We start from the raw sequence: 27,589 nt of genomic DNA on the forward strand, positions 1-27,589 counted from the left end.
TTTATCTTGAAGTCACACTTAGAATTACGAAATCAAAAGAGGACTTAGATAAATAAAATAGATACACATTAATATAAGCGGCAAAATTATTATGTCCGTGTATTAAATGGGCATGGTAAGAACGGAAAATGCGCATAAAATATAGCAATTCGTTTATTGAAAAAATCACAACTGATACCACATAGAAAAACTACTCGGCACGGTTTAACTCTTAACTATATATAATATCACATAAACACTTTATAATTTGATAGACTACATACATATACATTTATTCGTATTTGGTACACTTTGTGAAAATACCAATCACCACGTGATCGCAGCTACAATAAAACAAAACAAAAATATCCTTTTACATTCGAATGTTAAAAAAAAAGTCACCTACAAAAGAACCAACGAAAAAAAATATACATATTGAATAAATAAAATAAATGGACCGGATCGACGTTATCTTTAAATAAAATACATCAATAAATACTATTTTACAGTCACCGAGTCGAACCGCCACGAACCTTGACACGCACCTCGCATTCACTAAGCAATGAACACATCGGCTTGCTTCAGGCCGTATTACATAATTATAAACAAACCACAACTTAGTTCACCTCCTCAAAAACATCATGACATGAAACATATTGAAGACATTTCACTACAATCCGTTTGCCGCTACTACTGAATACTATTTCCATGTGAATCAAATTATGTTCAACTGCATATGAAAGGATAAACACACAGGTACGTAGTTCACAAATGTGATATGTATTCACTGTCTTTTCAAAATATACGTCTTCGTAAACTACTTGTCGGAGCAAATTGAGTATCTAAATCGGTAGAGTAACTAAAACTTACACAAACATTTACGTTTCACTATTGTTTTAGAACATCAATACAGTACAAGTTTAGAATTTATACTAAAACAATATATCCAATAGAGGATGTAGGCAACAATATTGATCCAAACATTCATAAGACTTACATTTACGTAATATATTATAAAGGTTGCAAAATAAGTCTTACAAAACGAGTGTCTATTATAAAACGGATTTTTGGCATTCTCTGTGAATATATTAATTATAGTAGCAATATAAAAAAAAGAATTAATACTAAGCAGCATAATAATTATAGATTAAATTACAGAATAGTTTTGCTATTTTTGTTTATATTTTTTCATTCTTTTCATTTTATTATTTATTCCGTAATTTAGTCTATAAGTCCAAACATTCAATTTAACATTAAATTCGTACTATTTAGCACACACACGCCGTCACCGCCAATTAATGAGCAAGTTACAATCAGCCTTCATGGTTCCTAACCTTCGCAACAGCACACGCCTGATTTTCACATTCAATAATACAAATCTTTTCCTAACATAGAAGCAAATACCAACAAAGATTCTTGTTTACGTCTACAACATATAATATTTAATCACCAGACATTTTAATGTCAAACGCACAATGAAAAATGCAATTTACGACACATCAAGAAAAAACGAAAAACTGTGCTACGTGCAAGCCAATCAAAAGACACTTGTGCGACGAATTTAGAAATAATGAAGAATTTAATAGCGAATTCGAAAAACAGGTGAAACACGATTACTAGAAGAAGCCAATAGAAAACACATTAGAAATGTTACCAACTACTAGAAAAATATGAATGATCATTAACATTTATACAGTTTAAGTCAATACTCTTCAAAATATTAATTTATTTTCATAGATATACAATATATTTTATATTTTTATAGTCTCGTTATTTATAAAATTTGATATTGCGATTACTAATAACAGGTTAAGACGGAATTATTGTCGAAAATATTTATTTGTAACGCGAGGAAGCTCGTTTGAGTAAAAGTGGTGGTGAAAAAACAAATTCTTCCTCAAAAATAATGAAATATTATGAAACACAAATAAAATTATTTATATGGCGACATTAAATTATTATGGAACATAATACCTAAAGCATAAACAAGAAGATAATCTACAGGTTAACTAATAGTTACATCACAGTTAAAATAAATAAAAATAATACACTAAAGATGAAAATAAACATTACCTCAATATACATAAATATTCTTAAACGTAAAGTATATTCCTTGTATTGTATGTGACACTAACAGCACTAACAGTACACCTTGTGCCAGAATGTATAATATTCAATTGGTTAAAAATACGTTAAATACATTTTCTAATGATCAGCAAGAAACTTGAGTAATGAAAGACTTTACCAGGGCGCCTATCAACACGTCCTACAGTAATATTGGTACAAATATTGCAGTTTTACGACACACTCATCATGAATGTTTGTTCCACAACTGCACACCAAATCACAATTCTACGTCTCTTGGCTAGAGGAAGAGTTATGTGTTGGCAGACCCCTGTCCATCAAAATCGCATTTGGCAACGTCATAATTCAATTAACTTGCCGAAAATTATACCACCACACAAAAAAAAAACTAAACATTAGAAAAACTATAATACTGCGTTTTAGGATATTAACGACGCATCTATTTATTTACTTCAGCACTGAATGGTGAGTACCTATCGATGTAACAGCAATGATTGCAGAGAACCTCGACTATCGTAAGATATATTTTTTTCAACGTGTATGTATATCATAAAATTGAATTTATTCTCAACAAGAAAGAAAAATAGTTACACAATAAGTTTTATATATTTTTAAATGCTAATTCTATTTTTTATTTCATAAATTTTACATCTTATTTTTATATTATAAATCTAATCATTGCACATACGCTTTTGCTGTAATTTTTATGTTACGTATGTTTTAGCTCATAAACGTTCTTTGTTAAGACAAAGTCAACAATTTCAAGTGCTCTTAACAATTTATGTGCGTTAACCTCTCAATTATTGCACAATTTTCTTGATCTAAGGCAAGATATTATCAAAATTAAAATTTAGAAATTTAATATCAAGTAATGTAATTTAAACATCGTCGGAATTCTTCAGAGCAAAATAAAGTTAATTTTTAAATCTTACGTTGTATCCAAATGTTTTGTAAAAGGTTAACAAACAATTTGTTATAATAAAAGTAAATCTTAAGTTAACACAATACTAAAAACGATGGCTGGATAAAATGCTTATTTTGTGGTTTAATCACACTTCTTAAAAGTCAAGTAAGAAACTAAGTAAAACTTTGATTCGATGTTTATTATCGCTGTTAACATAATGAAAGAACCAGAATACTTGCATCCTTTTACTATAGGTCTGTTGACATCAACTTAGGAAGTAAAATGATCTTTAATTCCATAGAAATAAAGGCGGTGTCAGTGGCATTCTATAGATCTACTTTGACTTACAAAAGCCAGGACTTTTTATAGCTTGTATTTATCTGGTTTTAAAGATTGATATTACTTTCATTGAATTCTATTGTTTCATCTTTCTATTGTTGAAAACTGTTGGCAACACGGCAGTTAGAACTCTGTGTCACTAACATAAATGTCTAATATACATATTTTTAACACTTTCAGATGACATACACACTAATCAATATTCCTGTGTTTGAGAATAATACCGTTTACGTTTTTTTTTGAACGCTGAATGTAATTTTTAATTACATAAAGCAAATTTATTTTACCCTCTTTTAACAAGTTTGGGAAACCGAGTTACAATACAGGGTTCTCAAGTTTTACAGATTAATTCACTCTACGAGTGTTTTTATAGACGAGAGCCCTCTATAAATCTGACATATCTACAAGCCAAAATGCTAATGAAATCGCTCAAATGAATGAAAACGACAAGTCTTAGTTTATGCACGAAACATATAGCTAAGTGCTTTGGAAATGTTTATGCAACTTCTAACGCAAAAGATAACGAAAATAATTGTCATTTTTAACATTTAAGCGATTACTAACAAGCTTAATTCTTGTAGAATTATCAATAAAACAGGGGCAGACTTTCTTTTTTTTCCTAACACACCATCGGCACATAAAAATGAGGTTATAGTACCAACTCAAAGTCACAATACTTGAACGCTTGGCGTACACTCATACAACACATATACGTACATTCACTCGAACTGCACGGGCGTGGGCGTCATGATGTCCACGATGATGTCCTCCATGTTTGGAAGTACTAGAACCTTCTCGAACTCCTTGCTGAGCTTCTGTTCGATCCAGTTGCTGATGTGGGCGAAGCGGAGAGTCCTCGCGCCGACAGCTGGCCGGGCTTTTAATACGAGTTGCGGGTTCGTTCTGAACCTGGGGGAGAGGTTTTGTTTATTGAGTATGTGGCCATTTGTTTCTATAAATTGAGCAGTAGTCTACTTTTGAATAGTTGGTAAAACGTCGGCCGTTTGCATTCTAATTACATATGAAAGCGATTCAATCTTTAGCGAAGTATATCTATTATCTAATAGTTAGTCAGTTTATCCTATTACATCCCGGGCACCATACATAAGATCTAGAATATAAGGGACAAATCCGAATCGTTGGAAATACATAGCCGGGTCAATAGGCATCTAGTCTTTATGTAGAACTTTATGAGGAATACTTCACAAAAAACCGCTATTTCGCACTATACACATCTGTCATACTAGACGTCTATTTTATTAGCACGTACCCGATCCAGAGTCTGTCGTGCGGCGGCGGCGGCAGGTTGAAGGCGAGGCGTCCCTCCAGCGCGTGCACTTCCAAGTGCAGCTTGATGTCCGTGTTGGACAGGCCTTCCATCGCGCGCTTCACGTACTTATAGTCCGTCACCTGTAGATATGAACATAGCATTCACTCAAAACACATTTTTTCCATTTTTTTGGGACTAGTCCCTCCTCAAAAACATTATGATTTCCGTAGACATGAATTTCAGAATAGATTATTCATTAGATTAGATTTCAGATAAGATATAAATTATTATTTATTAGCACCAGACGCAAAAAGCGTAGTTTTATAAATTGGATCGTTTTCGGTGTCTGTCTGTGGCACCGTAGCTTCTAAACGGATGAACCGATTTGGATGTGGAAATTTTTGTTGAAACAAATTACCTTACATAAACACAACCTTTTTTAATAACCTTAATTCTTAACGGTGGTTGTTAATTTTTATGAGCAGAACTGGCATTTCAAATATAACCTCAAACCCACACATTTTCATAATAGCTCTTTACGCATTTAAGCTTTCGGATTCATTCTCATTAATGGTTCTTATTTTGTCAAATAAATATTAAAAACACCTTAAATGTTTGTATTACTCACTTGTTGGAAATATTTATTTGTGGCTATTTTGTCGACCATACGTAAGAACTTCTTTTTGGAAGAACCTCCTTCCGTGGCCGTACTAGATCTGAAATGTACGTAATTTATAAGTCACAATGGTATGGTAGTGTAAAAAGTAATAGGAAGTCAACTTTATTGCGTTGAAATGAAAAGAAAGTGTCAGTTTATTTTTTAACATGGTCGTTCGTAATAATCTTTCACGAGTTGGTGACTGGGTATAAAAAGAAAAAATCTCATTAGTCCCTCAGTTAGATAATTGAAAAGTTTGAGACACGTATTTTTTTCTTTTTCAGAAAAACTAGAATTGGCAAAGATTAACTGCTTTAAAGTTTAGGAGAGGGGGCTTGTAACGTAACGATCGAGCAAAATTTATACTCAATCGTGACGTCACGCGTAAGTTTCATTCACTGTAATTTGGTCAATTTATGTTTGCGGGACAAACTAAAAAATACGTATCCATTATTATACAAAAAACTACAAGACGGACACTGCAAAAAAAAATTGTCATCATCCCTATTTAGTATCTAGATTTCCAATTTCCGAGTTATTTTTTTGTGCACACAACACTTAGACATTATTTACTATATTTCGTCTACTATACATTACTATGTATCATCGTATAATATGGCAGGAGTCACGACTCCTGTACATGTACAACGTGGTACACGTAGCACGTTGTACATGTATATTGTAATAGTGTACAGTCACATCAGCCGACGGTAGATACTTACATCACGGTATCAGTAGAGCCGATGGTCTCGTTGCTGTCGACGGGCTGCACGGGCGGGCTCTCGTCATCACTGCTGGACTCCGCCGAGTCTTCCACGTCCGAGTCGAATATCGCGGGCTTGCGAGTCTGTGGGGTGGGACACAATATATTAGGATATGATGTAATAATCATGTAGTATAATGGTGGACACAACATGGTTAAGCGTACACCAGGAATAATACGTGATGATATGTGAAATAACCATTATACGCGACGTGTTACAGGTTCGATCTTCCCGCAGGACAAGCATTTGCGTGTTTGCCCATGTAACTTGTCGTTTTATGAGTAAGAATCAATGTAACATACGATTATGTATACAGTTTTTTCGTTAAAGCTAGAACACTTAGGAAGCTGTGAAGAATATTCAGGGGAGGAGCCTAATTTGAATAAGCGGTTTAAGTTTTTTTACAAAACTAAACGTTAACTAACTACCTGTCCACAAAAAATACTTTAAATACATATCTATTCGCCAGAATAAAACATGCCTTGATGGAATAACCATAATTCCTACACACACTCCTATTCAATCCTATTTCAACAACAAGCTAAGGTATTATAACTCACCCGCAACGTTGTCCTAGAGAGCACGGGCCCGGAAAGGTTGGCGTCGATCTCGGCCGGATCCACGAGGTTATCGCACGGGGCTGGCTTCATCAGCTCCTCTTCCAACGTCACGTCTGTTGGATTGCAGTATGAGATTAGTTAATGAGTCGTTAATATTCGATATTACGTTTGATAATTAGGTACTAAACATCAGTTCACAAAAACTGTTTAACAAAATAGTTTTGCTATTTGTCGATATCTGATCGCTGCAATCTCAATTCTTTATTGCGATCTTGTAACATTGTCTTAGCATGTTATCAATTAAGCAAACATACGGTAATAATTCAAGACATCATAATTTATAACACGTGTGGGTGATCATTGTCCTAAGTCAATATTGCTAACGTAGTTTTTGATGTTTGTTCTGTTTTTACGTTGCTAAAACTTCACAAAGTGGTGAAGTGATTTAGTCCAGTGCAAGGATATTTTGAGAAAAGTTAATGGCAGGACCAGGGAGATACGCCAAATATAATTTACAACGTCGTGTTTTGTCAATGACATCCTCTCCCTTCTCACCATTCATATAGCTCTGGAAGTAAAAAAGACAATAACTTACTCTTTTCCTTAAGCTTCAGCAGGTTGATCTGCGTGAGTATGGCTATGTAGGCGCCGCCGTCGTAGCGCAGGTCTGCGTCCAGCCACACGCCGCGCGCGTCCCACGCGGGGGCCTGCACCCGCTCCACTAGCGGGCACGCCCCCGCTAGGGAGAGCTCTGTCACTACCAGCGGGGACATGAACGATGGTAGCTAAGGACAAATATAGTATGTAATTAATATTTACGTGTATGATTTTAAACCTGCCGTTTAATAATTCAAATATTGAAATAATTATGTAGAAATTTAATGGCTACATGGAACTAGCTTTGAGCGCTGCACTCAACCGAAGAAATAGTTCCAAACTGCCATAGAAATACAAAGAGACAGCTTGGAAGAGTCTTTGACAGGTCAATTGCCACACTTCTTCTGCAGGGGCGCCCCCACAGCTAGGAGTGGGATATTAACTGGCCTTTAATATTATAAGAACTTTACTCAGAAAGCAGTAATTCTTGACACAGTACGAATTGTTGTTGCCTTATTCACCTACAGACCCAGGCCTGGATGTTAGTCTAAGATTTTATGTCCAAAAAAAAAAATCTATTCTTCTCAATTATTTAAAAAAAGAAACATAAGCAACTTCAATAGTACCTTAAGCGTATTAAGTTTCCTCTGTATCCTATTCTGCAGACGCGCGATGGTGACAGGATCCCTCATCACGTCGTACATGAGCCGAGCCAGCATCGTGTTCACCCACGTCACTTCCGCCGGTAACATGCGGCACTGGCATTCCGGAGTCGGACTCTTGTTCTGAGAAAACGACATTGTTCATTATGTAGTCATTACCATGATAGACAAGACTTGGGAAAATGTTGGTAGGCATTTCTATACTAATAATATAAGTAGATATAATGTGGGTGAAAGTTTATAAACTAAACATTACATACTAATTTATCACTATTTATCCACTGTAATTTGAGCTAAGTGTGACGATACATAACTATAGGAAAACTAAGCTGAATGGTATTTTCTGTTAGCTTTACACATTTTGACTCAGGTATAAATTAGTTAATTAACCATAAAATACATTCAGTACCGTAAAACGGGGTGAATAGACCTGGTGAAATAAGTGAAGATAGATTTTGTAAAGGTTTCAAAATGATTATAATAATAATAATCATCTTACATAGGTCAAGATCAGTATAAATATTTATGATGACTCTCAGCTGTTTCACAAATTTAATAAATCTTTTTTCCATAAACAAAATTCGTCTCTATTTACCCCACCAGCTCTTTTCACCCTGTTTTACCGTACTTACCAATAGTATAATTTACGCCTGGTTTTATTTACCCTCCATTATTTACCTTCCTACAGAGTTTACAAGACTAATCTATCACTGACTATCTACTCGTTAGTACTAATTACTCATGGACTCATCATATGGAGTGTATAGACAAAATACTTTTTTTTAATTTTGATGAGAAACAATTCTTTCTATTAACCCTGACAGCCATTTTGCCGTTTTTCGCATTTTCCAATAGTACAATTAAATTTACAAAGGTTTTATTTAAACAGCTCCCGCGTTAAGGAATTTAATCCTTGTGTCGCGGGGGATTTACCTTTCATTATTTAATACCATGTTTACAACACTAATATATCAGACTATATACTCGTTAGTACTAATTACTCAAAGATTATAATATGTTGTATAGACAAACATCTTTCCTCTTCTTCTTGCGTTCTCGAGGCGACGGCTCTATCTGACAGAGGACGGCCACTTCCGTCGTTTGTTTTAACGTCATCTCGTGGGTCTGTGTTACATTTATGTCATGAATCTAACTAATCTTAAATTACATTAACTACCTTTTAAAATTAATTACCTATGTATTTTTTGCAAGGAATATCATTGTTTTTACATTATTAATCATCATAGCGGCAACAGAAATACATCAGCTGTAATAACTGTCTAGCTACAGCGGTTTATGTATGCGGGCGCTTAGTAATAGGACTCTATTTTTTACATTAACATTTTTAACCCTTTTCGTGCGGAACCCTAAAGAATTATAAAAGCATATTACAACCAATTAAAACTTCAATTATTAAAATAGCAAGTAAAAAAGGTAATATTCAGTAGGTTTTCCTTCATAAGAACTCTAAACCAAATGTATGCAAAATAATGCTAATAGACTTGAACTGTGACACCATCATGAGGTCATTGACTGGTAAACTTTTAAATAGACAATGGAGCTACTTCAACGAAATTTAAGAAAATGTATTCGGTCCAAACATGAGATAGTCTAAATTGAATCTTATCACCTGATGATAGAGTACAAATTTACATGCATAATTTTAAGGGAGTACATCCAAGTTTTATATAAAAAACTAAAAAGTTTTAAGTGCATTCGCTACCCAGTTTAATTTGGATCTTATCACGTTGTAATAAAGTAGACAATTACCTGTATGATCTTCAGTAGGTAGGGCCAGAAGGTTTTCTCGTAGTCCGTTTCTGGGGGCATTGGTTGTGATATCGAAGTTATCGTGACGCCGCCGCCGTCCGATATATTGGAGTCTAGAGTTTTGCTCTACAGGGAAAATATAAAAAGGTTGATTAGTTTGGTGTCAATCAGGAAATATTTTACTGAACTGGGATTACCAGCTGTGCAAGTCTGAGTCATCGAGTAAAAAAGGTTATTTTAGTTCATGACGCGATGTTGAGTTGTGCAATTAAATGCTTTGTACAGTGTATTACTTTATGTTTACATTCAGTTTAAACAGATCACCGTCATATTTTCAGTTAAGTCCCCAGACATATCAAAAAGGTCTTAAAGTAAAGAACATATTATTTTTAAACATTGTCTACACCTTTTCTTAAAACCATATGGTCTAAGAGCCCGTGGACCCCAGACTTACGTTATTTTATAAAAGCTGAAAGATTGTCAGCGGATGCTCCCAACATAGGTAAGAAAAATGGTCGATTATGGATTACGGGTCACGGTGGCTTTGGCAGATAAACGGTACGGTGCCAAAAATATCGATCTAACTAAGTCAAATTATAAAGCGCTAGTAAATAAAATAATTACGTCAATATGTACATTCGTTATACTTACGGAAGCTTTAGCGAAGGCTACGGTGTCTTTCTCGGTGACCTTGAAGACGGCCATTTCGATGTTGTCGCGGGTTTCGGGAGTCGTCGTCTCGGGCGCCGGCTTCTCGTCCGCCGCTGAAGTCTCCGCTGATGCCGCGTTACCCTCCGTTACGGCAATCATTAGGCGGCGGTACCTTGGAAGAAGAATTGTTTTTATAGAATAGAATACATCCTTACGTAGTCATGGTAGTTATAAGTTGTTTATAAACATAGTTTATATACTATATAAATATAGTCGGTACTTCAAATTAGTACAAGAATCTTTTTTGTTGGACATCTGTAACAGATACTCCGTTAAAATGAATAGTTGCATTGCGTTGAATAATAAAAAAGTAGGTATTTCGTATGGCCTGCAGTGGTATTATGTATTTTCTCGCGTGTTTCTCGTTGATATAACGAGATGAAAGAACAGTAAGCTTGTCGTCGTTTACGTCAATTTACATGAAATTCTACAGTGTTTCGTATTTCTTAGAAATCGTTATAGATATGCGTGGATACAATGTAGAAATAGAGAGTGGTTTTTATCAAGTTTACGAATTAAATTTAAAACAACATAGAGTAAAAAGTAACCCTTATGTCAAGTTCATTTTGTCATATCGCTTATGAAAGTGTCGTTCTGTAATAAGGTCGATATTTCAATAATTTCTGCTGCATCTTAATTAAATGATTAAATATTTCGTCACAAATCACAAAACCCTGATTGTGTTGTTTACTTTACTTACTTATACTATAGAATTTAGCTATTCGCTACAAAACAAGGAAAATGATTTCCGACTAGTTACCAGGCCGTTATCTGATATGGCGAGATAAATTATTAACACGAGGAAACTTCGTTCAATTATTACTATGAGTAGTGTATTCATAAATTATCAGCTGCCAAAATCCGAAAGCTCCACACAAACTCCCAACAGCTGGATAGGATAGGATATTGCATTGTTTAACGTTAGAAGTTGACAGTAGAGGGCGCTTATTTCGGCCCCTTTACTCGATCATTCCGACACTGATTGACATTAACTTTTGGAGCCGGGGTAAACTGAGGTTTAGCGAACGGAGATCATACATGGCCCTTGATTAGCCCTGTTCTCAACCTCCTCCTACCTCAAAAAGGTAGTTGATATACGAAAAGTTTTGAATTGTTAAAATATGTGTATAAAAGAGCGCTAGTATCGCCAACAAACTGTTTCAAAGTTGAGCGACTTTTATTTTTTGTATTTTTTTATGTGATTCCATAAATAAATAACAAGCAGTAGTAAGTAACTCACCACTCATGCTTATCCCTGCCGGTGCGCGCGAACAGGTACAGATGTGAATGCTTATCACTCGTGCGCTTGACGTGCACGCTCCACTCACCCTCGCCCGTGCCATCCGCTGCTATTTCCATCTCCTATACAACAATATATGAAGATATTTTAATAAAAGTATTTATTTAAACTAAAGACCGCATTTAAAGACCCAGTCAAGTGCGAGTTGGACTCGCGACATGGAGGTTTCCGTTCAAATAGGTTAAAGAAAACCAAATCGGTTGGTTGAAAAATAAATTGGTGGGTACCTTTCTATTTATTTCTTGTTATTTTAGCGAAAAAAAGCCTTATTTTTAGGAAAATTTTCAACTGTTAAGAAATCAAAGTTAATGAGATTCAGCCTTGTTACAGACAGACGGACCGATAGCTGTTCCGTTTTACCCTTTAGGTACAGAACCCCGAAAACGGTACCGAGTAATAAATCTCAATCAAGTGTAATGCTGACTTTGTCATTGTAACGGGAAAATAGAAAGCCAAGTTTACATTTAACATCGTCATTTACCGAAGTGTCGTTCTGCCAAACTGTTTTAAGTATTTCATTGTTTTTGTTATCACTTATCTGACAGTTACTACTGAGAAAGAATAGTATACAATGATCATGGAAATATGTTGATACTACTACATAGTATGAAAATTAGTACCAAAATAACATCCAACTGTATGTATCTATCCTCCATAACAGATATACATACCCTAGTTTTTACTAACTGTTGTCATCCCCTCAAGATCAGAATACGAAAAAAACCGCTATAAACATATTTTAAATAAACAATATTAAACCCATTCCAGAACAAAGTTTTATGTAAACTTTGACCCCCGTAAACCCCGTTACAAGCCAGGCTCGACTATCTGTGTACCAAGTTTCATTACAATCAGTTCAGTAGATTTAGCATAAAAGTGAGACAGACAAACAGAGATACTTTTGCATTTATAATTAGTATGGATATTCGTTATGCACACTCACAGTCTCCTCCAAAAAGTCTTTAAATTTGGACAATTCGCTATCATCAATGTCTTCAATATCATCGTCCTTAGTGCTAGTGGCCGAGGTGGAAGCCAGGTCTCGCTCGGACGGCTGCGGCAGGTCATGGAACGAATCATCCAAGAACACCCCCCGGTCTGTCTGCACATGAATCTGACTCTGGGTCTCGGACGGTTCCGTTGAAGTAGACACGCTATCCGTCTTCTTATCTGCAATGGCAACACTATTTAGACAAGGCTGAATACTAAATACCTTTGCTTGACTAGTAAATTAATACATTATCTTGTCAAGATTAATCTGTCAACTGGTCTATCCTTTGACAGTTGTGTGGTGTGATGAGCATATAATTCCTTACCTCTGTGCATTTTTCTAACAAGCCTATGTCTAAGCCCCTCTTTCCCCGTTTCGCCGTCGGAATGCGAAAGACTAAAACAAAGGGTAAGATTATTTCATAATCACAAAATAAGATACACATAGCCAAAGTAAAACAGAAATAATACCATTCGCATTTCATTCTTTCTCGAGCAAGGAGGTCCATAGATAATCTATGAAATGAAGAGAAACGTGTTTTAAAAATTAGAATGTAGCGTTTAACGAATTTATGTACGGAAAACTACATAATTACATAAAACTAAATTATGAATAAATAAATTCGATATATGATACAATCTAATTTTTAATGTTTATACTACATTTTATTCTACTACTATCTATATATATAAAAGAAAGTCGTGTTAGTTACACCACTTATAACTCAAGAACGGCAGAACAGATTTGGCTGAAAATTGGTAGGGAGGTAGCTTAGAGCCAGGAGACGGACATAGGATACTTTTTATCCCGTTCGACAGCGTTCCCGTGTGACTTGTCATGAAACGTCAGTCACTATAAAACGTGGTATAACAAAGCGCAAATGACAGCTATGTAATGACGTATAGATGACAATTTGATATTTGTAAGAAATCAATATTAAAACTACTTCTATCTATATATATATATAAGAAAGTTGTGTTTGTTACAACACTTATAACTCGAGAACGGCTGGACCGATTGCCATGGTTTTTGATTTGTTTCCGTCCCGAAAACAGAATACATCTTAAAAACAATGAAAACTCGATATGTGTAATGAATACTTTCATTTCAATAAATGCTGATTTGTTTATTACATGTAAAACTTTTGTTGTCCATAGGGTGATACCAGGAGATCAGATAGTAGTATTTCATGAGAGTTGTAGCTGGGGAGCACGAGGGCGGTACCAGGAGAGCACGTAGCCGTAGTTGATTAGGGTGATACCAGGAGATCAGATAGTAGTATTTCATGACCTTAGAGTAGGTAGCAGTCATGAAGGGATTACCAGTAGAGCAGTGAGGGTTATAGCTGGGTAGCAGGCACTGTACGCGTGAGAGTAGGGTGGGACCTTAGAGTAGGTAGCAGTCATGAGGGGATTATCAGTAGAGCAGGTAGCAGTAATACATGAAGGTGGTACCATTAAATCGGGGAATGGTAGTCAAAATCAAAAATAAACTAGATATCTATTGGCAGCACCCATGAGTTTGGCTCTAAGTTGCAGTAGATGTATATGAAGGTGGTTGCGATGTTGCTGAAGGGACGCGATTAGCATAAAAAACTAATTCAATCGGCAATATTAGTAAATCATGTGTTTCTTATTTACAACCTATATACAACTTAAAATGATTACTTAAAAACAATCAGCAATATTATCATCGACTCTAAGGCGGTACGAAGTCCGCCGGGAAAGCTAGTCTATATATATAAAAGAAAGTCGTGTTAGTTACACCACTTATAACTCAAGAACGGCAGAACAGATTTGGCTGAAAATTGGTAGGGACGTAGCTTAGAGCCAGGAACGGACATAGGATACTTTTTATCCCGTTCGACAGCGTTCCCGTGTGACTTGACATGAAACGTCAGTCACTATAAAACGTGGTATAACAAAAAAGAATCAGACTTGGAATAACAAAACGCAAATGAAAGCTATGTAATTGACGTAAAATGACAGCTATGTAATGACGTATAAATGACAATTTGATATTTGTAAGACATCAATATTAAAACTATTTCTATCTATCTATCTATATTATATAAAAGAAAGTCGTGTTTGTTACAACACTTATAACTCGAGAACGGCTGGACCGATTGCCATGGTTTTTGATTTGTTGGATTTGTTTCCGTCCCGAATAGCAGAATACATCTTAAAAACAATGAAAACTCGATATGTGTAATGAATACTTTCATTTCAATAAATGCTGATTTATTTATTACATGTCAAACTTTTGTTGTCCATAGGGTGATACCAGGAGATCAGATAGTAGTATTTCATGAGGGTTGTAGCTGGGGGCAACGAGGGCGGTACCAGGAGAGCACGTAGCCGTAGCTGATTAGGGTGATACCAGGAGATCACATAGGAGTATTTCATGAGGGTTGTAGCTGGGGAGCACGAGGGCGGTACCAGGAGAGCACGTAGCCGTAGCTGATTAGGGTGATACCAGGAGATCACATAGGAGTATTTCATGAGGGTTGTAGCTGGGGAGCACGAGGGTGGTACCAGGAGAGCACGTAGCCGTAGCTGATTAGGGTGATACCAGGAGATCACATAGGAGTATTTCATGAGGGTTGTAGCTGGGGAGCACGAGGGTGGTACCAGGAGAGCACGTAGCCGTAGCTGATTAGGGTGATACCAGGAGATCAGATAGGAGTATTTCATGAGGGTTGTAGCTGGGGAGCACGAGGGTGGTACCAGGAGAGCACGTAGCCGTAGCTGATTAGGATGGTACCAGGAGATCAGATAGGAGTATTTCATGAGGGTTGTAGCTGGGGAGCACGAGGGCGGTACCAGGAGAGCACGTAGCCGTAGCTGATTAGGGTGATACCAGGAGATCAGATAGGAGTATTTCATGAGGGTTGTAGCTGGGGAGCACGAGGGCGGTACCAGGAGAGCACGTAGCCGTAGCTGATTAGGGTGATACCAGGAGATCAGATAGGAGTATTTCATGAGGGTTGTAGCTGGGGAGCACGAGGGTGGTACCAGGAGAGCACGTAGCCGTAGCTGATTAGGGTGATACCAGGAGATCAGATAGGAGTATTTCATGAGGGTTGTAGCTGGGGAGCACGAGGGCGGTACCAGGAGAGCACGTAGCCGTAGCTGATTAGGATGGTACCAGGAGATCAGATAGTAGTATTTCATGAGGGTTGTAGCTGGGTAGCAGGCACTGTACGCGTGAGAGTAGGGTGGGACCTTAGAGTAGGTAGCAGTCATGAGGGGATTATCAGTAGAGCAGGTAGCAGTAATACATGAAGGTGGTACCATTAAATCGGGGAATGGTAGTCAAAATCAAAAATAAACTAGAAAGAAATAAACTAAACTTGGCAGCACCCATGAGGTTGGCTCTAAGTTGCAGTAGATGTATATGAAGGTGGTTGCGATCTTGCTGAAGAGACGCTATTAGCATAAAAAACTAATTCAATCGGCAATATTAGTAAATCATGTGTTTCTTATTTACAACCTATATACAACTTAAAATGATTACTTAAAAACAATCAGCAATATTATCATCGACTCTAAGGCGGTACGAAGTCTGCCGGGAAAGCTAGTTAATTAAGAAACTAAGCCACCATTACACAGACGCCTTAAGATAATTCTCATACCTTTTCTCCCTTCTTCTCCATACAAATTTCTTCTTCTTCTCCGGACTCACACTGGTCTCGGTCTCCATCTCATGCTGTTGCTGTTCCTTCTTCTTGTCCGCTTGAGACTCTGCCGCCTTCTTGTCCATAGCCGAGTTCTCCTTCTCTAGAACTTGAATCTTCTCTTTGTCGTTCAGTATTACGCAAATCGGATATTTTTTGCTCCATTGTCTGTAAACAATAATATTGAATGGAAAACAAACTCAATGTTTACTAATATTGTTAAGCCGAAGAGCAAGTTTAGTTGAAAGCGCTAATCTCTTGAATTGATATAATCTCTGCTGATTATGATAAATGTATTGTTATTTTATTTGGGAGTGTTCTATGACCAATGTGAGCGGAAAATACGAATATATAACTATTTTAATTGATTATTATTTTGTTATTACATTCCTATTTTGTTCTTTTTAAGTAACGTACGTCCTTTATATTTAAATGGCCGGCAGTTATTTTTTTAATATTTTTCCTTATGCATGAGCAATAAAGATAATAAGTCGGTCATTGATTATTATAAGTATACTTGCAAGGAGGTCAAATATATAAATCAAATTACTGAAAGCTAAGAACATCAAACGTGTATTTGTATTAAGTTGAAATAACCTTGACAATCTTCACGGCTGTTAGCAGAACATCCGATTTAAAAATTAAATAAAATATGACAGGTTTTTAATACTAAACAATTTGATGTTGAAGACACACACGTTTATTATTAGAACGCCGTTTTTGTCGTTCCGTTCATTTATATGTGCAATTTGCATAACAGCAAATGTCAATAACAGACAATGACCTTAATCAGATTCCCAAAGATAATAAGATGGCGAAAATGTAGTCTGTGCGATTATCACTTCTTATCACCAACGGCAAATACTATCTGTAGTATATTCTAATATGGGTGGTAAGGTGTTTGTTTATATGTATTCTGATTGTGTTCATAATTGTAGACGGTATCTAATAACTGATTGGCGATAAACTGCTAGTACGAGTTTTTTGGGGAAAAAGATATTGTTTTTCTTGAATCCATCTTATAAATTTATTCGTTTAGGACTTCTTGGGGCGTTTTTCGTTTGACGTTTTTGTAAATAAAGACTTTATGGTAATGAATCATAGATAATGAAGTTGTTGAGTAGGTCATTATTCATTGAGAGTTGGTTTTCCCGCGCTAAAATAATTCAAACCTAAAATACCGACGATACCGGATAAAAACATTTAACTCGCTTCTTAATTATAAAAAATAGTTATTTCACACGGTATAGACAGCTTCCAGTCACACCAGATTTGGGTAACAACGTTTTGGGTACTAGAATAAACTGGTTAACTTTTGGCGATGCGATGCACAAACACTACTCCAAAACAAAAACAGGATAGGTAACCATACAATGAAAAATACAACATAATTCCTTGAAATAAAGTTTAAATTCGCTTGATTTATTTATGCCTCATATTATGTAAAATACAACTTAAATCCTGATAATAGAGATCAAATTCTCATAACGAACAAGTCTAACTAGTCTAAGATAACATAATCTGTGCTTAAATGTGAGACGAACTCTGAATACAACTCTTTATGTTTAAGATTAGCCTTATCTATTACGCATTAATACATAATTAGAATGAACTTGTTCTACAAGTTAATAAACATTAGGATGATAAGAAAAAACGTGAATAGATCACGAGGAAATGAGATTGTTTTAATGTTTAAGACATTTGTGTTTTTGTTTTTATTTGTTTTAATTCTCTATTTTGTTACGATCGATGTTGATAATTCGTGCTTAGTGAAATAATTCCATAAAACCTGTTTGGACTTTCAAAGAACTAGGAATCAAGTAATTTTTTTAAAGATTTTTACAGAAATAATAAAAGTATCATTTCAGAAAAAAACACGCAAACTGTTCCATTCAATTTTTCATGATAAATTAATTTCTTAAGCACACATTTAAACTCTTTAGCTGTCGAATGGTGCAGCTTTTAATATTTATTACCTTCCTACAAACAAAATTCTTATATTTATAATACATTTTCCATTATTTCGGGGTACCAATACATATTATTTACGCTCACTGCTCTCGTTATTGGAACTGCAATACTAAGCACGCTGTTTATTTACATAAGCATTTCAAACCGGATTGTTGTACAAATAGTTTTAAGACCAGCCGTTCGACTATCTACACGTGCTTGTTTGAAAAGAGAATGGCAGAGATATTACGTAAACTACAAAAGCAAAATAACAGCGAAGATTTTGCGATAGCGCTGACAAAATCACAATGATTGTTCGATCAATGTTAATTGTAGCGTCTCTCTTGCGAATTAGATAATTGTGCCATCAAACAGATTGGATTCTGGTAAATCACTAACCAAATTCCTTAACAAGATTAGTGTTGCTTTGTGTACGTATAAACAAATTATATTATTGTTCGAGCAAAGTTTTGCGGGTCAGTTCATAATTTGATCTAATTTGTAACAACGCGCCACGTCCGTAGGTCATTAACCCAAATATTCGGACAGCTGCAGTCGTCTACACAAGGTCCGACTCGATTCCGTTCTTATCGATGCTTGTCAGTGACCTTTATCGATGTAATTTACTTTATTAGATACGTCAGTATCGTGTGTAAACTGTAGCTAGCATTACAAAGGTGGAACTCGTTCGCTTGCACCGACTTTGCACTTAAATCGAATCAATTATCGAGTGGTGTTACGAATTCCTACATTTGTTTTACGGTAACTTTTTACTCTGATGATTTTGACGTCTTTAAGTAAATGTCTTAAGGTTCATTTTAGGCCGTTTTTTCATTTTGTCCAACACAAGTTTGAATTAGACGTAATTGTATTGAAATGATGACCATTTTAATATAACAACGTACAACGTGTTAGAATATGGGTTTAACAACGAGGTAGTCATAGTTATGTTTATATTAATTTTTTGTGCGGATCGAAAACTTATACAATGTTGATTCTTTGCATTTGGCTGTAGGTATGTTCTGAGCATTTATAAGCCGCTTTAATGTTCTAAGTATGGTCCGAACTGTAAAAAACTGAGTAAAGGATGTTAGAGCAAACATGTAACATTGAAATAAATAAATATCTCTACACAAGTGAGAAAAAATTCTTCGCTATTGTGCGTAATCGTTAAGATGAATACACAGTGCCACAAAATAGGAAATTTAGCGAATTTCCTTTTCATTAATTCACTTATCGAACTCGACATTTATTATAATGAAGTCAAGTATTGCAGTGGTGATAAATAACAAGCGGAATAAATTATCCTAAAATAGAATTCCGCCAAGTACTATAGTTGATAATTCTAATAATAAATGAACATGTGTACTTTTAATATTAATGATAACGTTACCACGTCCAATACAGGTTGGTTTTGGATATAATTAAAATGATTTATCTATCTTTATCTATACATGGCTACAATATTTTGAACGTGCTAAAATATTTATTGGACGAAAGAGATGGAGTGACGAACTGGATTCATACTACAACAAATGGACAGAAAAAGCAATGGACCGGAGTATAGAATAGAGTGGATAAATTAAAGGGAGGTTTCGCTCTGCTACGGGGTAGTAACAGCTGATTTACAAACTTAATAAAGCTATTTATTATGAAAAGATTTCGACACAGATGATTCCTGATAACATTAATGAATGATTACATGGCATAATGGCAGAATGATGTTCTTAATTTGATTATTACCGCCTTATTATACATGCTTGTATTCTGAGCAAAATACTATACATTCTATTCTATTAACTTCACCCATTTCCTGAGTCGCCAAGTAACAAATAATAAAAAGCAATAGATACATGGATACAAATGAATATAAAAATCAACAAAAAAACTATTAGGCTGTAACACAACCGTGTGAATTTCGCATCATTGGTCGTTTTTGTACGTATTCTATTTTAGTTGTTTGTATTTTTTGTTTCGCGTCAGTTTTGACGAGTTCTCAATGAGTTCCCCCAAGGTTAAGGCACGGAGACACTCGGCCAAATGCGTATTACAAGTTGGGAATTAATATGACATTGTAAGAGTTATTTATATGTATCCTAAATAGCTAGTTATAATACGTTGCATCAACGATTTGATTCGATTTAACTAAAGGCTGATTAATTATATTTGTTTACGGTATGGGTAGAATGATGCGAACGTATAGGTACTAATAGACGTTTAATCCGAAAAATGATTGTTTTATGTTTGTCTAATCGTTTTTTAATCTAATTGATTTAGTTTCTTTTTTTCTCAAATGAGCTATGAATGCGGTTTTCCTCGTGTTCAAGTTATTTTTTTTTTAATATTACAATTCGCTTTTCTGTATTTGCATATCGTAAAAATCTTTTACGAAGTACTAGAAATCTGAAAGGAATACTGTATAGACATTCAACGGCATTAAACTCGAGGGTCTAAGTGAACACATATTTGGATTATACAACTGTTTATAAGTTGTGTCAAAAATAAGTTTCATTAATCTTACCTCCTCTTGACCAGTCCTTTCGGCATCAATATAATTCTCGCTCCAGTCAGGTTATATAACCTGTGCTGATAAAACGCTACCTTATCAAGCTTTTCGTCCCAAAGCGCTCTCTTCGGTATTTTCGTGCTTGTATATGATATTCTTAGATTACACCCTACAAAAGAAATAAAGGTTAATGACTTGACATATGATAACGAAACTACGGCACAATTAGTGAAAGATTAGATAAGATTGTTTGGTTAGTAGACTACTTGTTTTAATATGCTTTAAACTGCATTATAACTGTTTGCGAGGCACAGAGATATGGTTATAATCGATGATAGTATGACTCACCTTCAAGCTTCATAAACGCTGTCGTTGTTTTGTTAATGTGATATGTCCACGGATCATAGTCCGGGAATCTGTAGTGGTTTATCCAGCCCTAAAATATAAGTAAGTATCAGTAACAGTTTACAAAGAGGTAGATGATAGCGTGTCAAGAGTCGATTTTTTTTTAATAGGCTACGTTTTTTACCTCATACTTCTTGATAGGCCTATGTTCCTTCACCGAAGGTATCGTGTAAGTAGGTGGCATAGCGCTACTCCGCTTCAGCTGCAACAGCGTCGAGCTCTTCGGCTCTTCGCTGAAATACGTATCCAGCAACCAACTCTTCAAGTTGCTCGTAAAACAAAAGAACCACAAGCCCAGAACGAACCCATTCCAAATATTCGAGTTAGGGAATAGTAAATAGTTTATCAAAATAAGGAATGTCAGGAAGTACATTGAAAAATTGAAGAAGTATTTTTTTGGACTGTCTGGGGAGTATGGTATTTTGGAGTTGCTCTTGCTCGGGGGTGTACCGAAGGTGGTGTGAGCGTGTGGGGAGGACATGGGGTCTGTTTCCACGGGCTTGTTGCTCTGGAAGTGCGGGTCCACGTTGTGTATGTCGCCGAAACCGTCGATGTTGTCCTCCAACGCCTCGATACCAGACTCCACTTCCATAATGCTGCTGTCGCTGAGAATGTCTCGAGATTCTCCGGAGTCATTGAATACTGTTAATTAAAATATTGTTTACACAATATACACCAATATCTAAACATATAATATCTAATATAATAATATCCACTGCTGTCATGCACAAAGATAAACAAAACTTGTTTTGAGGATAACAACCACCAAAATGTACTTCAATAATCTTACGAACCATATTGCCGAACAGATTCCAGTCGTTTCTTGTATGCAAAGACTATCCTTGAGGATCGACCTCTCATTGGAAATGAGCAGCACAAACAATATTTATTTTTGGACGAAACGTGTTTACGATACGGTACACAGCTGATAACTAAATCCTATCTGTCTATCATTATGTACTATCTTTTTAATTGGCTTGTTTTGGATGGCCAATCGGAATAAGTAGTATATTATGTGTAATGTTTTGCAATAGGCCTAATCTCAAAAGATCTCGTAAACTGAACTAATAGCGTCCACACAGGTCAATGTATACTCACTTAAATTCTTATGTGTATCGTCGCTGGAATCCGAGTGATTCTTATCAACAGGAAGACTTGATTCCCGTTCAGTGGCCTTAGCCGTCAGTGGTTGCGTCATTTCCGATAAGTTCTGTATACTGCTGTCTAGTGAAGATACCTAGACGGAGAAATTCAAGTGTTCGTATCATTTAACAAACAAGATTAACCCATACACTAGCAATACGTGGGTTCAATAGTGCGCAACTTGCATTCACTTTAGATCAAATACGAGGTGATGCGATTGCAATAGGTCCCAATAGGGTCTCAAAGCAAAGCAAAAGGGAATACGGGACGTGACTGCGAATACAATCGAAATTAAGTTCTGCGTAACACGTATTACAGGGTATTATTCAATAACAATTACTTTGAGCATCACACAAATATACGTTAGCCTTTCCGTCATTCATAAGCACAACTTGACAAGCCAATCAACGGATTAATATAGGCATAACATTTTATATTTAGCGAAGCAATTGAACATTCATAATAGCTTTCGTACTGAATAATGCGAGATGCAGTGCACACAGGAAAATGTACTTATTTGTATACCTATACAATACATAGACACTGACAATGCTCGAATGCAGGTTACTTCACTTATCACTTACATGATCTTCAGCGTCATTTGTGGTGGGCTATGTCGGTGTCATCAATACAATGCTTTAGATTATATGTTACAGTGTGTGTGGTACGTAAGGCCTATACACGTCAGCCGACAAGTGATAGCCAATTGTTTCCCTAAGTAAATGTACCTATACTGGGGTGAATGAGTGGTGCTCGACTTGTCCAAAGTGTGATACGACTGAGAACTATCGTTCTCGACGATATTATATAGTTCCATACATCAATTTCCTGTCTTGCCGTTGCCCAATCCTCTTAGCTTCTCGTTAATAGTAAGAGGCGAGAACCCGAGGCGTAGATTAGATTCCCGCGTCAATTGGGCCGTGAATATCAATTTTCACGTTCACTTAGTTATTAGCGCATTACAAATAAATAGTGACACAAATTCTCTACTTTAATATACTTATTGTAATCTGGTTAGTTAACTAATGTAGTCTTTTGTTTTAGCTTGCTCGGCTAATGTGTTTAGGTAAGACTTTGGATGTGCGACTTACCTGGTTGTCTGTATCTCCAACACTTTGCTGGTCGGAGTCCTTAATGGCTGAATTTTCTTCAGAATCTGATGTTGAATTATCTCTTGGAAGTGATTTTTCCTTTCCCTCTAAAGGCGAATAAAAGGCTAAAGTTAGTTTAAGGACTTCGTTCAAAGTATATTGTTTATCTGATTCATATGAATAAATCAATATATGTTGTTGCATGTAAAGTTTATATCAATTGTATGCTCTGATAGCTAGCACCTTTTCAGAATGTTGCAAAATGGTATTCGTTTTTAAAGGCGTGTTTAAAAATGTATAGGGATAATGAGTAAACATGTCACTTATTTAATTGTGAAAATGTTCTATTTTGTTGTAGTTTTATATTATTGGAAATAAGTAATAAATATGCTCAGATAAGACATGTATAGTACAGACAAGAGCTATTGTTACACATTCATTGTGCAATAGATACATACTTCACAAAGGTAACCTTGGACCTTCATATTAATGTTGAGAAAAATGATCTTTGCTTAATTATCTTGTTTCCATTTGTTACACAAAGATTCTATGTGGAAATGTATGGTTCCCCGGTCTTTAAAAGTGATGATATACAACCTACATAAGGTTGGATGCGGCTGGTGGAAGACCAGCTGTTAATGAGGTACTTGGTAAAGTGACTTGATATTTGAGTTAGTTAAAAAATAATGTATAATCTAGTTTTATTTGGGTATTTACAAAGCATTGTATGGGAAACAATAATTACATATTATTATTCATTCCTAATTTAAGATAAATCTCTCTGTGTCAGAAGGAAAGTTATGTTTTTTAATTATTTGTGACAGGTTTTGCACCTTTCTATTGAATGTAATAAATATTTATAAGTCACAAGAATAGCAACTAATCATTCTTAGTGTTTGATGAATATATTAATGAATTATGCTTCTAATTCATATGCAAAGCACACATATCATAAAATGATTACTCTTGTTATAATTGTCATTAAATAAAGATAATGATACATCTATTATAATTAATTGTGTGATGTTTTACACTTATAAATTAGCAAAAATTCAACAGTAATTGTTAATTTATTCAGTATGTCAAGATCAAGTATGACTAACAGTCTAAGGTTAATAATTTTGATACAATTAGATGCCTTTGTGTTAATATGATTTACTTTCAACAGACAAGGTTTGTAGAAACAATGTTGCAATACAATGGAAATACATTGATCGGACCTCATTACTAATAATGATTCAAAATCATTATGAGATTTAATGAAATCCTTTATTTGTTATTTGGATAGAGAATAAAAAGCAATTAATTTTATCGATAGTTACTAAGAAGGTTATTCGTCTCTTCTTAAGGGTTCAGTGTAGAGGTTAGTTCAGGCTGAAAAGACAAGAGTAAAATGGGGAAACAGTGACCAAGCAGCAGGACATAGACATTAAACATGAAAAAATTAATTTGAACTTAAAAACTTACCCTCTAATGAGCGAGTTTTCATATCTTCAACTGCCTGAGCAATCTTAAATTTGAAATCATGGAATATCTTCCAAGTTTCATTTGTTCCTTCTTTAACATCGGGAGAAACCTCTGAAGTGCTTCTCTTACCCAAGCGGTTCAAATACTCCTTCATAGGAGACGAAGTAACTTCCTTAGGCACCACAACAGGTTTAGCTTCTTCTGCAGGTTTATTCTCAACAGGCTTTGCATCCTCAGGCTTTTCAACAGGTTTCTCAGCACGAATGGATTTAAAATATTTATCTATGATTGATGAAGACCTCTCTCCTCTCTTGGGGCTGGCGTTCTCTCCCGGCGTGGCGGGGGCGGGGTCGCACTGCGGCGTTGGAGGGTCGTCCTCACACACATGGTACAGGCTCCTCTAGTTCCTCATTGTTGGCATTGTATCTAAAAGACAGTGATGAGTTTGGTGATTTACCTGAAATGTACAAACGCTATAACACTACTACATCACTGGACATCCACCACACTTCGTACTTTATATTTACCCATTGCGATTCTTGACTTAATGAATTAACATTCTAAATAAAAACACTCTAAAAATATAAAAACAAAGAGTAAAACGCAGAATGGTAAAAACACGATAGTTGTTGTTGAATGGCAATGAATTTGTGAATGATTGTTTGTGTTATCGTCTTTGTTGTCAGAGAAACAACATACAATGAAAAGGTGCACGATAATCTTTACTCATAAACAACCGGTCTTCGTCAGATCCTGACGTAAAATTGTTTATTTAAGTAGAGTTTACTGCTATAGAATTTATCCATATGCTAAAACTATTAAATTAAAACTGTTGGCAAATATTCGATACATACCCACTCCTGAGATCTCCATATTAACCAATCACAACCAAATTTATAGAAGAATCATTGCTATTACTGTATTAGTCTTATCAGACCCTCAACATAAATAACAAGCGTCAAAGAGTATATTTTCCCTTTTCTGATTCGATTCTACAACACGGCTCTACTCGCCAAATCAAAAATATAAATCGTCTTCGTCTTGTCAAATGTCAGCAGTATAGATACTGTCAAGATGTCAAATTTTAAATGTCATTTCTTTTTCAATGGTACGCTCACTTCAATATTAGTCGATTTTATGAATCCTATGAAGTAAGCACTAGGCGAATACTTTTTTCGTACAAAGGATAACAGTACATTGTTTGGCATTACACAAAAAATAAAAGTTAAGTGGTAATGCGAGTATATGTGTAGGAGTAATTAAATTATTATTTTTTCATCAGTCTTTATTTCTCTCATATTACATGACACTAGCTGTTGCCCGCGACTTCGTCCCCGTGGGTAGAAGATATAAGTTATAATTTATATCTGCCCTGTTTTTTTCACATTTTTCATTGTATCTTCGCTCCTATTAGTCACAGCGTGATGGTTATAGCCTGAAGCCTTCCTCGATGAGTGGTCTATTTAACACAAAAAGAATTTTTCAATTTGGACCAGTAGTTCCTGAGATTAGGCGCGTTCAAACAAACAAACTCTTCAGCTTTATATATTAGTATAGATATAGATATAGATTACTAAATTACATGCCCCGGAAAACCGTTTACATGATTTGACTGCGAAATCTAGTCTCAAATTAAGCAAAACTTAAGAGAACTCATCACTCATAATACAAGTAACTGAGTAACATGCTTATATATTTCTAAATACATAAATAATTTATTACTCATAGGCACAAAACAAATTATCGTGCTCATTAAACAAAGTTTTGTACTGAATGGGAATCGAACCCCACTGGATCAACCAGCAAGTCATTGATATTGAGTTTCTACAGTGAAATAAATAAATACATACTTCAGTTTTATAAATAAAGTAGCTGCCCGAAAAATATGTGCAAACGAAAATACATTTTCTCTGTACAACATTCACTTTAACAAGATTATAAATAAGTTGGAAAAATAAAATTACACTGAAATTTTATAATCAATATTTGTCCAATAGTATCATTTCCAAAACCTAGTTCGACATCGATCGCTTTAATCTAACTATTATGAAGATTTCGGTTTTAGTCGATTTACAGTTCTAAGAGATTTTATACAATCTGTGAGTCAGACTGAGACCTCGACGTCTGTCGAATATATGTCAAAAACATCGTCATTCGTGATACCTGATGAGAGTTTTTTTGTAGTGTTTTTGTTTTGCGTAAATGCATTTAAAATAATGGAAATTACATACATGATCAAATACAAAGTGAACTAAGTTTAGTGACAAACATGAAGTACTTATTTGTGATATTATTCTTGTTTGGCCCTTTCGGTGCGGGCTCTGTTGTGGACAAAAGCGGCAAGGTGAGCGACGTGAGATTCGCACCGATTGCGCTGCATTTATTATTAAAAAGGCTATTGATATTGTAAACAGTGTTGGTAGCTAGATGTTGTATAGTGTTATTACTGTTGTAGGAAAGTACGGAGTTATCGCGTGCGTCTGATGACCGGCCTCTGTTGTTTGCCACGTTAGGCGGCGGCATGGTGGCTGTTGAGCCTTTGGCGGGCAATATTATATGGAAACTTAAAGATGGTAAGTAGTTATCTAATTACACCCAGTTTACTGGCATGTATTGGCAGAGTAGCAAAACATGCACATAACAATGTTTGAAACTTTATTTGTTTTGATTTAGGATTTCTAACTATATAATTCAGTGTTAGTAAACATTTCTGAACCATGAAATTTTGTGATGATATTATTTTTGTGTGTATCAATAGACT

At 35.4% G+C, this 27,589-nt stretch overlaps 1 protein-coding gene across 1 annotated transcript; it reads right to left on the bottom strand.

Moving 5' to 3' along the window:
- Positions 1-771: 771 nt before the first annotated feature.
- Positions 772-25,717, bottom strand: LOC113492028 (testis-expressed protein 2-like). Its single transcript, XM_026869304.1, is given in 23 exon segments — positions 772-4,216; positions 4,578-4,717; positions 5,206-5,293; positions 5,958-6,082; positions 6,560-6,672; positions 7,155-7,344; positions 7,783-7,941; positions 8,851-8,943; positions 9,589-9,714; positions 10,240-10,411; positions 11,540-11,661; positions 12,543-12,769; positions 12,916-12,986; positions 13,061-13,105; positions 16,225-16,434; positions 20,738-20,891; positions 21,071-21,158; positions 21,252-21,769; positions 22,226-22,364; positions 23,362-23,468; positions 24,829-25,222; positions 25,224-25,285; positions 25,683-25,717. Coding segments are annotated over 23 exon segments (3,552 nt in total). The 5' UTR covers positions 25,702-25,717; the 3' UTR covers positions 772-4,026.
- Positions 25,718-27,589: the final 1,872 nt, after the last annotated feature.

This window comes from Trichoplusia ni, chromosome 3, assembly GCF_003590095.1.
Source record: "Trichoplusia ni isolate ovarian cell line Hi5 chromosome 3, tn1, whole genome shotgun sequence".
Classification (NCBI taxonomy): Eukaryota; Metazoa; Arthropoda; class Insecta; order Lepidoptera; family Noctuidae; genus Trichoplusia; species Trichoplusia ni.